Source organism: Rhinopithecus bieti, unplaced genomic scaffold (genome assembly GCF_001698545.2).
Source record: "Rhinopithecus bieti isolate Rb0 unplaced genomic scaffold, ASM169854v2 scaffold_6776, whole genome shotgun sequence".
Taxonomy (NCBI): domain Eukaryota; kingdom Metazoa; phylum Chordata; class Mammalia; order Primates; family Cercopithecidae; genus Rhinopithecus; species Rhinopithecus bieti.
In genome coordinates, this window is record NW_016805299.1 from 249,623 (window position 1) to 263,474 (window position 13,852).

General features: G+C 41.7%; 1 protein-coding gene across 1 annotated transcript in view; it reads right to left on the minus strand.

Moving 5' to 3' along the window:
• Positions 1–13,852, minus strand: part of STIL (STIL centriolar assembly protein) — a 66,040-nt gene that overhangs the window by 18,451 nt on the left and 33,737 nt on the right. The window contains exons 13-14 of the mRNA XM_017872067.1: positions 7,282–7,447; positions 4,839–5,070 (exon numbers count right to left, since the gene is read on the minus strand). Coding sequence (XP_017727556.1) covers positions 4,839–5,070; positions 7,282–7,447 — 398 coding nt within the window. The remainder of the gene's footprint in view (positions 1–4,838; positions 5,071–7,281; positions 7,448–13,852) is intronic.

The window sequence follows — 13,852 nt, forward strand, 5'->3', positions numbered from 1 at the left end:
AGTTTTTGTATTTTTTAGTAGAGATGGGGTTTCACCATGTTAGCCAGGATGGTCTCGATCGCCTGACCTCGTGATCCGCCCGTCTTGGCCTCCCAAAGTGCTGGGATTACAGGCTTGAGCCACCGCGCCCGGCCTGTCCTCAGTTTCTATAATTATTCTAAATAAACTGCAGACTTAGTTTGGGGCTCACCCCATGGGGAACCAGACACTGGGTCAAACTGTAGTTTTTTTTAATTAATTATTTTTTTTGAAACAGAGTTGGCCGGGCATGGTGGCTCACACCTTTAATCCCAGCACTTTGGGAGGCTGAGGCGGGTGAATCATCTGGGGTCAGGAGTTAGAGACCAGCCTGGCCAACATGGAGAAACCCTGTCTCTACTAAAAATACAAAAATTAATCGGGCGTGGTGGCAGGTGTCTGTAATCCTAGCTACTTGGCAGGCTGAGGCAGGAGAATCGCTTGTACCCAGGAGGCGGAGGGTGCAGTGAGTCGAGACTGCACCACTGCACTCCAGCCTGGATGACAGAGCAAGACTCTGTCTCAAAAAAAAAAAAAAAAAAAAAAACAGAAACAGTCTCTCTCTGTCACCCAGGCTGGAGTGCAGTGGCGTGGTCACAGCTCACTGCAGATTCATTCAACTTCCCAGGCTCCAGCGATCCTCCCACCTTAGCCTCCGGAATAGCTGGGACCAAGGGCTAATTTTCGTAATCTTGGTAGAGACAGGGTTTTGCCATGTTACCCAGGCTGGTCTCAAATATCTTAGCTCAAGCAATTGGTTCACTTCGGCCTCCCAAAGTGCTAAGATTACAGGCATGAGCCACCAAGCCCAGCAAATTCTAAAAATATGGAAATCACTATGATCCTTACCCTGTAGGAACTCAATCTAACATACACAAAAGAGCTTTTCCATATACTGGGGCACATACAATGAGTGCTTAATTGAATCTTATAATTAAAACGTATACTATACTAAAAGGAGATGTTTCTCTGTAGTTTTCTGAAGGGACATATTTACTGTTTTAACCATGATTGTAATCACAATGATTTAAAATGTCAAATATCACAAGGCTTATAATCTCTAAAAAGTAATCTACTGCCCGCCCCATGCCACCTCACCAGTTCACCTTTTTTTTTTAGAAATGGCGTCTCACTCTGTTATTTAAGCCGGAGTACAATGGCACTTATCATAGATCACTGCAACCTCAAACTTCTGGCCTCAAACCCTCCTGTTTCAGCCTCCTGAGTAGGTGGAACTACTACAGGCACATACCACCACACCCAGCTAAGTTAAAATATTTTTTTTTTTTTTTGAGACGGAGTCTGGCTCTGTAGCCCAGGCTGGAGTGCGGTGGCCGGATCTCAGCTCACTGCAAGCTCCGCCTCCCGGGTTCACGCCATTCTCCTGCCTCAGCCTCCCGAGTAGCTGGGACTACAGGCGCCCGCCAACTCGCCCGGCTAGTTTTTTGTATTTTTTAGTAGAGAGGGGTTTCACCGTGTTAGCCAGGATGGTCTCGATCTCCTGACCTCGTGATCCACCCGTCTCGGCCTCCCAAAGTGCTGGGATTACAGGCTTGAGCCACCGCGCCCGGCCTAAAATATTTTTTTATAGAGACAGGGTCTCACTATGTTGCCTAGCCTGGTCTCAAATTCCAAATTAATCTCTTTAAACTGTTTCATGTGCTATTATCCCAGGATGTTTTATACCTACATTTTTCTTTTACCTTCAAAATTTATCCTACACCTGATCCCTTCCACGAATTCCACAAGTCCAAGGCACCTTCATCTCACTTTGTCTTTACTCTATTAACCAGTTAGTATCCTCACTTCCACTCTTAACATCCTTCGGTTCTCCAAGAAACAATTAGAATGGCCTTCGAAAATGAAAATCAGATCATAACACTCCATTATCTAAAATCCTCCACTGGCTTTAATGAGCATGGAATACATTCAAAATTCTTTTCTACATCCTACAAAGCCCCACATAATTTGGCTCCTACCTGTATCTCAGACTTCATTTCCTATACTCTTCCTCTCAATCACTATGTCCAGCAACACTGGCTTTCATGCTTATTTCTGTAACTTTTAAGCTCACACTTGCCATTACACTTGCTGTTTCATCTACCTGGAATACTCATCCCCAGATATTATCATGACTGGCCCCTTCTCATCATTCAGGTCACTACTCAAATGTCACCCCCTCAGAGATGGTTTCCTTCAGCACTCTACTTAATATAGCACCTTGTACCCAGGCTACCATCCCAGTTACACTCCACTTGATCGTTCCAGTTTACTTTGTCAGAGCAGTTGTCACTATATGAAATTATGTTATTTGCAGCTCATGTGGTTAAATTCCATAAAGTGAGGAGCTTTGCCTAACCTAGTATTTGATATTTAGTGTCTAGTTTTGTGGTAGCACATACCAGAAACTCAAATAATATTTGCTGAGTTTGTTTCCAAATTTGCTGAGCATATAAACTACTTTAGGCCAGGTGCAGTGGCTCACACCAGTAATCTCAACAATTTGAAAGGCTAAGGCAGGTGGATCACCTGAGGTCAGGAGTTCAAGACCACCCTGGCTAACGTGGCAAAACCCTGTCTCTACTAAAAATACAGCAATTAGCCAGGTGTGGTGGCCTGCGCCTGTAGTCCCAGCTACTTGAGAGGCTGAGGTTGCAGTGAGTCGAGATTGTGCCACTGTATTCTAGCCTGGGAGACAGACAGAGTATCAAAAAAAAAAAAAAAAAATTACTTTAGAATCCATTTTTTGTTTTGTTTTGAGACTTCGTATTGCTCTGTCACCCAGGCTGGAGTGCAGTGGTGCAATCTCGGTTCACTGCAACTTCCACTTCCCGGGTTCCAGCGATTTTCCTCCCTCAGCCTGCCAAGTACCTGGGACTACATGTGTGCACCACCATGCCCAGTTAATGTCTGTGTTTTTAGTAGAGATGGGGTTTCCCATGTTGGCCAGGCTGGTCTCAAACTCCTGACCTCAGGTGATCCGCCTGCCTCAGCTTTCCAAAGTGCTGGGATTACAAGCATGAGTCACTGAGCCTGGCCTAGAATACTTATTTAATGGAAAATTTCATAATGAAAAATTTCAAACACGAGAGAATTATTTTACAAATCACCATATACAATCAACTTCAAAAATTACCAACAAATAGTCTATCTTATTTCATTTATACTCCTAGCCATTCCGCTCTCTCACAGAATTAATTTGAAGCAAATCTCAGATAACATTTCATATACAAATATTCAGGTTCTAGCTCTCAAAAACAGACTCTTTTATATATAATTGCAATATGGAGAATCTTTAGAAATTTCCCCATCTCACAGTGGCTCATCCCTGTAATCCCAGCACTTTGGAAGGCTGAGGCAGGTGGATCACCTAAGGTCAGGAGTTCGAGATCAGCCTGGCCAATACGGGAAGCCCCATCTCTACCAAAAATACAAAAATTAGCTAGGTGTGGTGGCACACGCCTGTAATCCCAGCTGTTTGGGAGGCTGAGGCTCAAGAATGGCTTGAACCTGGGAGGCAGAGGTTGCAGTGAGCCGAGACAGTGCCATTGCACTCCAGCTTGGGTGACTCTGTCTCAAAAAATAAATAAAATAAAATAGGCCGGGCACAGTGGCTCATGCCTATAATCCCAGCACTTTAGGAGGCCAAGGTTGGTGGATCACCTGAGGTCAGGAGTTCACGACCAGCCTGGCCAACATGGGAAACTCCATCTCTACTAAAAATACAAACAAAATTAGCCCGGTGTGGTGGCAGGTGCCTGTAATCCCAGCTACTCAGGAGGTTGAGGCAGGAAAAATCACTTGAACCCAGGAGGCGGGGATTGCAGTGAGCCAAGATCGCACCATTGCACTCCAGCCTGAGCAACAAGAGCGAAACTCCATCTCAAAAATAAATACATAAATAAAATAAAATAAAGAAAAGAAATTTCTTGGCTGGGTGTGGTGGCTCATGCCTGTAATCCCAGCACTTTGGGAGGCTGAGGGGGGCAGATCACGAGGTCAGGAGATTGAGACCATCCTGGCTAACACAGTGAAACCCCATATCTACTAAAAATACAAAAACAAAATTAGCTGGGCTTGGTGGTGGGCACCTGTAGTCCCAGCTACTCGGGAGGCTGAGGCAGCAGGAGAATGGTGTGAACCCGGGAGGCGGAGCTTGCAGTGAGCCAAGATTGCGCCACTGCACTCCAGCCTGGGCGACAGAGAGAGCCTCCATCAAAAAAAAAAAAAATTTCTCCATCTCTATCCGGAACCTAATATTATCAGAAACTCTAGGGTGAGGCCTGAGCTTGTGTTTTTTTTTTTTTTTTTTTGAGACTGAGTCTCGCTCTGTCACCCAGGCTGGAGTCCAATTTTGTGTAGTTTTGAAGTTTCCTCCCGATTTCTGATTGATCCAGACTGTTAATATAGCCAATGAATGATATCTGGAAATGGTTCTAGAAGGCTCACAGTTGACAGTTACATAGAAATCATATCAAGTAAAGACATAAATGAAAATATCAGTTAGAAAATAAATTATTTCTGAGTTAGAAGATTTCAAAGAAATTAGAATGAAAAACAAAAAAAAACCTGAACAGAACGGCAAATGTAATGAATAATAATGCATTGTATATTTCAAAATTGCTAATAGTAGATTTTAAATGTTCTTACCACAGAAACAGTTAAGTATGTGAAGTGACAGATTTGTTGGTCTGATTTAATCATTCCACACTGTAAACATGCATCTAAACATTGTGCCCCACAAATATATACAATTATTATTTGTCTATTAAAATTTTTTTTTCAAAGTAGGATGAAAGACTAAATCAAAGAGACCTTACTTGGACACAGAAAGTGGCTGGTTAAATTCTTCTTCCACAGCAATGTTGCTCTCTTCAAAACTGGGAATATCAACTGCTTTTAATGAAGATGCACTACCTGGAAGACTTGTGACTTCATTATTAATATCAACAGAAAAATTCATGTCCTCACTGGAAATTTTGGTATCATCTTGCTTCAGTTGAGAGTCAGGCTCTTGATCCTCACCAGCTGCATTCCAAAACAAGCTAGCACCTGGAGGTTAAATAATTTAAGATACTGAAACAAACATTCAACTTTAAAAATAATACTCTGACAAACTTTTGTTAAGAATAGCCATATTGGCCAGGTGCAATGGCTCACGCCTGCAATTTCAACACTTTGAGAGGCAGAGGCGGAAGGATCACTTGAGCTCAGGAGTTCGAGACCAGCCTGGGCAACATGGAGAAATCCTGTCTCTACAAAAAAAAATACAAAAAAATTAGCCAGGTGTGGTGGTGTGCCTATAGTCCCATCTACGTGGGAGGCAGAGGTGGAAGATCACTTGAGCCCAGGAGGTCGATGCTGCAATGAGCTGTGATTGTGCTACTGCATTCCAGCCTGGGCAACACAGTGAGACTCTGCTTCAAAAAAAAAAATATATATATATATATATAGATATATATAGATATATATACACACACGCACACACACACACACACATACACACACACACACAATTACTTAGAACTAAGTTTTGAGATTATATTTCTTCAGAAATGCCAGAAAGAGGTAGGTGGAAGACAGAAAGACAAAAAACTGGGGGATGGGTGGGGTGGAAGGGCACATTCTGGGTTCTGCTTTTTCAAGGAGGGTGGCTCTGAAATGATTTGTTTTACATATTAAGGTTCTGAATATGATCTGTGGGGTGGGGTGTGTATGCTGAAAACTGCTGCTCTGAATAATATGAGATAATATATAAAATACAAATCCCTAGGTTCTCTGATTTTGATACTTAAATGCAATATTTAAGAGACTATATTGGTGATGCGTCAGACATGTTTAATATCTGTAATATCAGGCAGGTATTTTAAAAAAAAATCAAATGTTTCCCAATCTTTTTTTTTCTTTTGAGACAGTGTCATTTTGTTGCACAGGCTGGAGTGCAGTGACACAATCATGGCTCACTGCAGCCTCAACATCCCTGGGCTCAGGTGATCCTCCCACCTCAGCTTCCTGAGTAGCTGGGACTACAGGTGTGCGCCACCATATGTGGCTAATTTTTGTATTTTTTTTTAAAAGATGGGGCTTCATCATGTTGACCAGGCTGGTCTCAAACTCCTGGCAATCCACCTGCCTTGACCTCCCAAAGTGCAGACATTATAGGTGTGAGCCACTTTGCCCAGCCTATTTCTCAATCTTTATGAACCACTTACACCTATCTTCAGAGCCACTTGCACGTAATATTGTTTACTTACTCTCTTTCTTTAAATTAACTTTTTTTACTGAGCCTCATTATTTCTGTAAAATCACAGATTTGATATGCTTATTGTATTTATACCTATAAGTATTGGAAAAGATGTATTTACAAAATACAAATATTAATGTGTACAACACCCTAAATCATCTTTTGTACGACAAGCCATAGGCATTCTATAATTTGAGGAATATTGCTAATACATAATAGTTTAAATACATGGTTAAAACCAAAAAGTAGCCTGGGCGCAGTGGCTCACGCCTATAATCCAGCACTTTGGGAGGCTGAGGTGGGCAGATCACGAGGTCAGGAACTGGAGACCAGCCTGGCCAACATAGTGAAACCCCATCTCTACTAAAAATACAAAAATTAGCTGGGTGTGGTGGCACGCGACTGTAGTCCCAGCTACTTAGGAGAATCACTTGAACCCAGGAGGCAGAGGCTGCAGTGAGCCAAGACTATGCTATTGCACTCCAGCCTGTGTGATGGAGTGAGACTCCGTCTCAAAAAAAAAAAAAAAAAAAAGTAAATCCTAGTCAAAATGGTTTCTATGCTGAGGATATACTTGGGTGATTTTATGAAAATAAATTAATACAACCAAGACTGGCTGGACGCAGTGGCTCACACCTGTAATCCCAATGCTTTGGGAGGCTGAGACAGGAGGACTGCTTGAACCTAGGATGTGGAGGTTGCAGTGAACTGAGAGTGCACCACACTGCACACTGCACTCTCACTTGGGGAACAGAGGGAGACTCTGTCTAAAAAAAAAAAAAAAAAAGAATTGGGTCCAGTCTAGAAAAGTAGCAAAACCAAACAATATATCATGTTTGCATGTTTGCAGGTATAGTTTTATTTCACAAAAACTAAAATTACACAAAAACTTAAGTCATACTCTCATCACCTTGGTTTTGGTCCTATTGCACCATGTACCAATTTGAACATAAAATTCAAAACCGGATATAAAAGCATTTTTTTAAATTTACTTACAAATTTAAAAAAACTGAAATCACCTGTGCTCACAGCAATGCTTACACTTTTTCTCATGTGCAAGCCAGGGGAAGACTGTGCTTCCATGGAAACCAACTCCATTTGTCTTCCAGCTTGCACTGTGTCTTCAACGGTGGTTGTCTTAGGGGAAGAGGGCGTCAGAGACTGTGCTTCCAACAAACGCTGAATCTGTATCAATTAAAAACATACTTTAAACTGACAGGGAAGTAATCAACAAAACTGGCTCAGTTTAATAATGAATGACAAAGCGCCCTAGTTATAAGAAACTGACTTTCAAGTCTATTTTCTCATATTTCAACTAGACCATACCATGAAACCTATTCAATATAGAAAGCCATTATCACTAGTAATTAAGAAGCAATTTAAGTATACTTTTTTTTTTTTGAGACAGGGTCTTGTTCTGTCACCCAGCCATGCTGCAATCACGACTTACTGCAGCCTCAACCTCCCGGGCTCAATCAATCCTCCCACCTCAGCCTCCTGGGTAGCTGGGACTACGGGCATGCACCACCATGCCTGGCTAATTTTCGCATGTTTTGTAGAGATGGAGTTTTGCCATGTTGCCCAGGCTGGTTTTGAACTCCTGGCCTCAAGCAATCCGTCCACCTCAGCCTTTTAAGTATACATTTAAAAGCAAAACATAAAGGTGTTTAGCTTAGTATTCATAAGTTGATACTTATGTAAAAAAGTGTGAATGGTTAATATTTCAAACTAACATTCTATCCCTATTTCACTTATAAATCAAAAGTTAGATTGGAGGTATACTCTGATTCCATATACCAAATACTGAACATATCACACAAGATTATTATAACGGTAAAACAGAATTGCCCAGGTTTGGCCATGTTGATATTGGATATATTAATAACAATGGCTAACAGTTACTGAGCGCCTGTTGTTTGCAAGACCCTATTACTACAGGCATTTATGTATGATTTTTTACAACAATCTTCTGAAGAGTATACTACAATTAAACCTTTTTTTACAAGTAAGAAAACCTGAGGCAAGGAAAAAGTTAAGTTACTTGTACAGGTCATATAACAAGTAGCAAATCTGAAAGCTGAGGTTCAAACACCAAAAGCCTCCCCTCTTCCTTTTTAAATTGAGATATAATTCACGTACCATGAAATTAGCTGCTTTAAAGTGTACAATTCAGTGGTTTTTGGTATACTCACAGTGTGCAACAATCACCACTATCTGATTCCAGAACATTTTCATCGAACCCCCAAAACTCTGTACCCATTAGCAGCCACTCCCTATTGCCCTTCTTCCCAGCCCCTGATGGTCTAACATGATTTCTATCTCTGAATTTGCCTGTTCTGGACATTTTATATAAACAGTACCATACTGTAGCCTTGTATCTGGCTTCTTTCAGCATGTGGCATAATGTTTTGAAGGTTCAACCATGTTGTAGCATTTACTAACACTTTATTGCTTCTGATTGCTGAATAACATTCCCTCATATGGATATGTCACATTCTGCTTTTCTACTCATCAGTTGACAGACATTTAGGTTGTTTTCACTTTGGGCTATTAGGAATAATGGTACTATGGACATTTATATACAGCTTTTTGTGAGGACGTATTTTTTTCACTTCTGTTAGTTATGTAACTAGGAGTGGAGAGCCTCCCTTTGTAAACACTATGATTTTCTGCTTCTCTACAAATGGCACTACTGTGCTCAATATAATTATTTTTAGTGGATTAACCCTATTAATATAGGAAAATCAGTATCATCAATCAATTATTAAGGTCAGTAGAAATATAAAACTGCGCTAATAGTATAAAATGGCATGTGTATTTATAGTGGTTTGGAGTACGGGCTTTGGTATCATATGGCTATAAGTTTAAATCCTACCCTGCTACCTTTTGGAAAAGTTAACCACTATGAGCTTCAATATCACCTAAAACTAAGGTTGTTAAAAGAGATAAATGAAACAGTTATACTTTGTTGCGTACTTACTATAGCTAGGTCCCATACTAAGCACTTTATATACATACATACACACACACATACACTCATTTAACCCTCAAATCTGCAGATAATACTGATAATTTCTCCCATTTTATAGATGAGAAAAGTGAGGTGTAGAGAAATCACATAGGAAATGCACAATAAAAGACATTACACACACTCAGTCATAAAATTGATCACCCAGTGTTTTTAAAACATTAATCACTAGAATTCTATAGTACATTTTAACATTTGAAATAGCTAATATTCTTTCTCAAAACTTTTCTTTTTTGTTTTTTTGAGATGGAGTCTCACCCTGTCGCCCAGGCTGGAGTGAGGTGGCACATCTCGGCTCACTGTAAGCTCCGCCTCCCGGGTTCATGCCATTCTCCTGCCTCAGCCTCCCAAGTAGCTGGGACTACAGGCACCTGCCATCACGTCCGGCTAATTTTTTCTATTTTTTTTAGTAAAGACCGGGTTTCACCATGTTAGCCAGGATGGTCTCGATCTCCTGACCTGGTGATCCGCCCGCCTCGGCCTCCCAAAGTGCTGGGATTACAGGCGTGAGCCACCACACCTGGCCTCTTTCTCAGAACTTTTAAGGATCATCTGGCAGGACTTCAGTGTTATTTTTCAAAGTTCCTCTCCTCAAACTGCATCTTCTCCATTAAAAAAAAAAAAAAAAAAAAAAGCCATTGAAGTTGGAATATTAAAATATAAAGCTGTGGGTGATTAAATCAAATGGTAACTAGTAGTGGTGGGGCAGGCAGATCAGTGGAGCCCAATATAGTTCAGAAATAGATGCAAACATATGATACTTTCATTATACAATAAAAAATGCATCTCTTGCTGGGTGCCGTGGCTCATGCCTGTAATCTCAGCACTTTGGGAGGCCAAGGCAGGTAGATTACCTGAGGTCAGGAGTTCAAGACCAGTCTAGCCAACATGGTGAAATCCTGTCTCTACTAAAAATACAAAAATTAGCTGGGCGTGGGGGCGCACGGCTGCAATCCCAGCTATTCAGGTGGTAAAGGCAAGAGAAGCACTTGCACCCAGGAGGCGGAGGTTGCAGTGAACCGAGATCACACCAGTGCCCTCCAGCCTGGCGACAGAGCAAGACCCTGTCTCACCAACAACAACAACAACAAAAAGCATCTCTAAATCATTCATAAATAGATACATATTTATTAAATAAATATATGAGGCCAGTCATCTGATTAAAAAAAAAAAAAACTTAATAAAAAAGAAGCAACAAATATAATCCTAGAGGGAGAGGGAGAATTTCTTAAAAAGATTTTTTTTGCCAGGTGCGGTGGCTCACACCTGTAATCCCAGCACTTTGGGAGGCTGAAGCGGGCGGATCACGAGGTCAGGAGATTGAGACCATCCTGGCTAACACGGTGAAACCCTGTCTCTACTAAAAATACAAAAAATTAGCCAGGCGTGGTGGCGGGCGCCTGTGGTCCCAGATACTCGGGAGGCTGAGGAAGGAGAATGGAGTGAACCCGGGAGGTGGAGCTTGCAGTGAGCCAAGATTGCACCACTGCACTCCAGCCTGAGCAACAGAGAGAGACTCCATCTCAAAAATAAATAAATAAAAAAAATATATATTTTTTTGAGACAGGATCTCACTCTGTTGCCTAGGCCAGAGTACAGTGGCACGGTCTTGGCTCACTGCAGCCTCAGCTTCCTGGGCTCAAGCAATCCTCATGCTTCAGTCTCCCAAGGAGCTGGGATTACAGGTGCACAACACCATGGTCAGTTATTTTTTTATTTTTAATTTTTTGTAGAGATGGAGTCTCACTATGTTGCCCTGGCTGGTCTCATATTCCTGGGCTCAAGTGATCCAACCACCTTGGCCTTCCAAAGTTCTGGGATTACAGGCATGAGCCACACTGTGCCCAGCCAAGAATAAATTTTTTATAATCTTGAAAGGAAGAAGGCTTTTCTAAACATAGAACCCAGAAAGAGAATGACTGATACTTTTTTTTTTTTTTTTTTTGAAAAGGGTTTTCTCTGTCGCCCAGGCTGGGGGGTGGGGGGGCAATTTTGGCCCCTGCAACTTCCACCTCCCAGGTTCAAGCGATTCTCCTGCCTCAGCCTCCTGAGTAGTGGGATTATAGGCACTCGCTACTACGCCCAGGTAAATTTTGTATTTTTAGTAGAGATGGGGTTTCACCATTTTGACCAGGCTGGTCTCAAACTCCTGACCTCAGGTGATCCAACTGCCTCAGCCTCCCAAAGTGCTGAGACTACAGGTGTGAGCCACAGCACCTGGCCTACATTATTTAACTGTATCTAAACTGGAATATTCTGTACAAAACAAATGGTTAAAATGCAAAACACTTAAGACTAAGAAATACCACATACATATACATATATATATATATGATAAAGGACCAATTTCCTTCATATACAATGAACTCTTATAAATAATAAAATAATCAATTACATATTCTTTTTTTTTCTTTGAGACGGAGTCTCGCTCTGTCGCCCAGGCTGGAGTGCAGTGGCCAGATCTCAGCTCGCTGCAAGCTCCACCTCCCGGGTTTATGCCATTCTCCTGCCTCAGCCTCCCGAGTAGCTGGCACTACAGGCGCCTGCCACCTCGCCTGGCTAGTTTTTTGTATTTATTTAGTAGAGACGGGGTTTCACTGCGTTAGCCAGGATGGTCTCGATCTCCTGACCTTGTGATCCGCCCGTCTCAGCCTGCCAAAGTGCTGGGATTACAGGCTTGAGCCACCGCGCCCGGCCACATATGTTAATATAATGTAAATTAAAACAACTTCTAGGCCAGGTATGGTGGTTCACACCTGTAATCATAGCACTCTGGGAGGCCAAGGCAGGTGGATCACCTGAGGTCAGGAGTTCAAGACCAGCTTGGACAACATGGTGAAACCCCTGTCTCTATTAAAAATACAAAAATTAACCAAGTGTGGTGGTGGGTGCCTATAATCCCAGCTACTGGGGAGGCTGAGGCAGGAGAATCACTTGAACCCCGAGGGGCAGGTGGTGGTTGCAGTGAGCCCAGACTGCGCCATTTCACTCCAGCCTGGGTGAAAGAGTGAAACTCTACCTAAAAAAAAAAAAAACAAAAAAAAAAACACAAAAAAACACCTCCTAAGACTGGTAATAATTTAAGTTTGCCTAATGTTGGAGATGTGGATGTGGAAAAATGGTTTGGGTATATTAGATTGGTATAATCTGGCATCATTTATCTCATCTAGAAAAATAAACAAATAAATAAATAGATACAGCCTTTCCAGCAGCCATTTTCACTCATTCAGGTAACAAACTATGTATTAAGCAACAATTACACATCAAGTACTATTCAAGGTGCTAAGAAAACAGTGATGAATGTGAGCTCCTTCCCTGGAGCTGACTTTCTATCACAAATAGAACAGAAAAACGTGATTAAGGACCTGAATGATGAGAAGGAAATAGCCATTAGAAGGGCCCCAAGAGGATTATTTCAGGCAAAGGGAACCAAAAGTTGAAGAACCTAAAGTATAAACATGTTCTGGCATTTTTAAAGAACAAAAAGTTAAAGAAAAAAGCACTAGCGCATAGCTCAAGTGTAGTGAACACAGAAGACAGTGATAAGAGATGAGTTTGCAGAGAAAGACAAGCCAAGTCACAAAGGGCTTTAAGGGCCAAAGTAAAGCATTTGGATTTTATTCTAATTGCAATGGAAATCCACTGGAGGATTTTAAGCAAGAGTGCTACAATCTTACCTGGGCTTTAAAGATGGTGTGGGAAAAACAAACAAACAAACAAAGACAGTGTGGTGTTTCCAAGTATAGAGAACATGAGGGGATAGTACTGGATGGAAGTGGTATGTAAGGGTGTCATCAGACAGTGGTTTGAATTAGGTTAGTAGCGGGAAAGATAGTAAAGAGTAGTTAAGTTCGGGATATATCCACAAAGTAGAGCCTGGGTTTGTGACTCCTGAGAATTTTCCCTGAGTGACGAGATGAGAGGTGATACCATTAACTAAGATAATAATAATGTAATAATAGTAATAGTTAACATATATTGAGTACTAACTATATGTCAGCAATACTTTACACCTTTATCTGGTAACTCATTCAAATCCTTAGAACTCCATACAACTTTGCCATACATGTTAACAACTGAAAAAAATAAATGAAAAAACAAAAGAACTCCATACAACTTATGTATATCCCTATTTTGTATGTGAGAAAACTGAAGTCAATGAGGTAAGGTAACTTGTCCAAGATCATACAACTTACACTACCCACAAACTAGATTAGAATCCAAGGAGTCTGGTATCACAGCCCACTCTCTTAACCCTTATACCAAAATGAGATTTGCAATACTAGAACAGGAACAAATTTGGGTATCTTTGAACATTTAAAATGTTTATGCCCTTTGGCCGGGCGCGGTGGCTCAAGCCTGTAATCCCAGCACTTTGGGAGGCCGAGACGGGCGGATCACGAGGTCAGGAGATCGAGACCATCCTGGCTAACACGGTGAAACCCCGTCTCTACTAAAAAAATACAAAAAACTAGCCGGGCGAGGTGGCGGGCGCCTGTAGTCCCAGCTACTCGGGAGGCTGAGGCAGGAGAATGGCGTAAACCCGGGAGGCGGAGCACTCC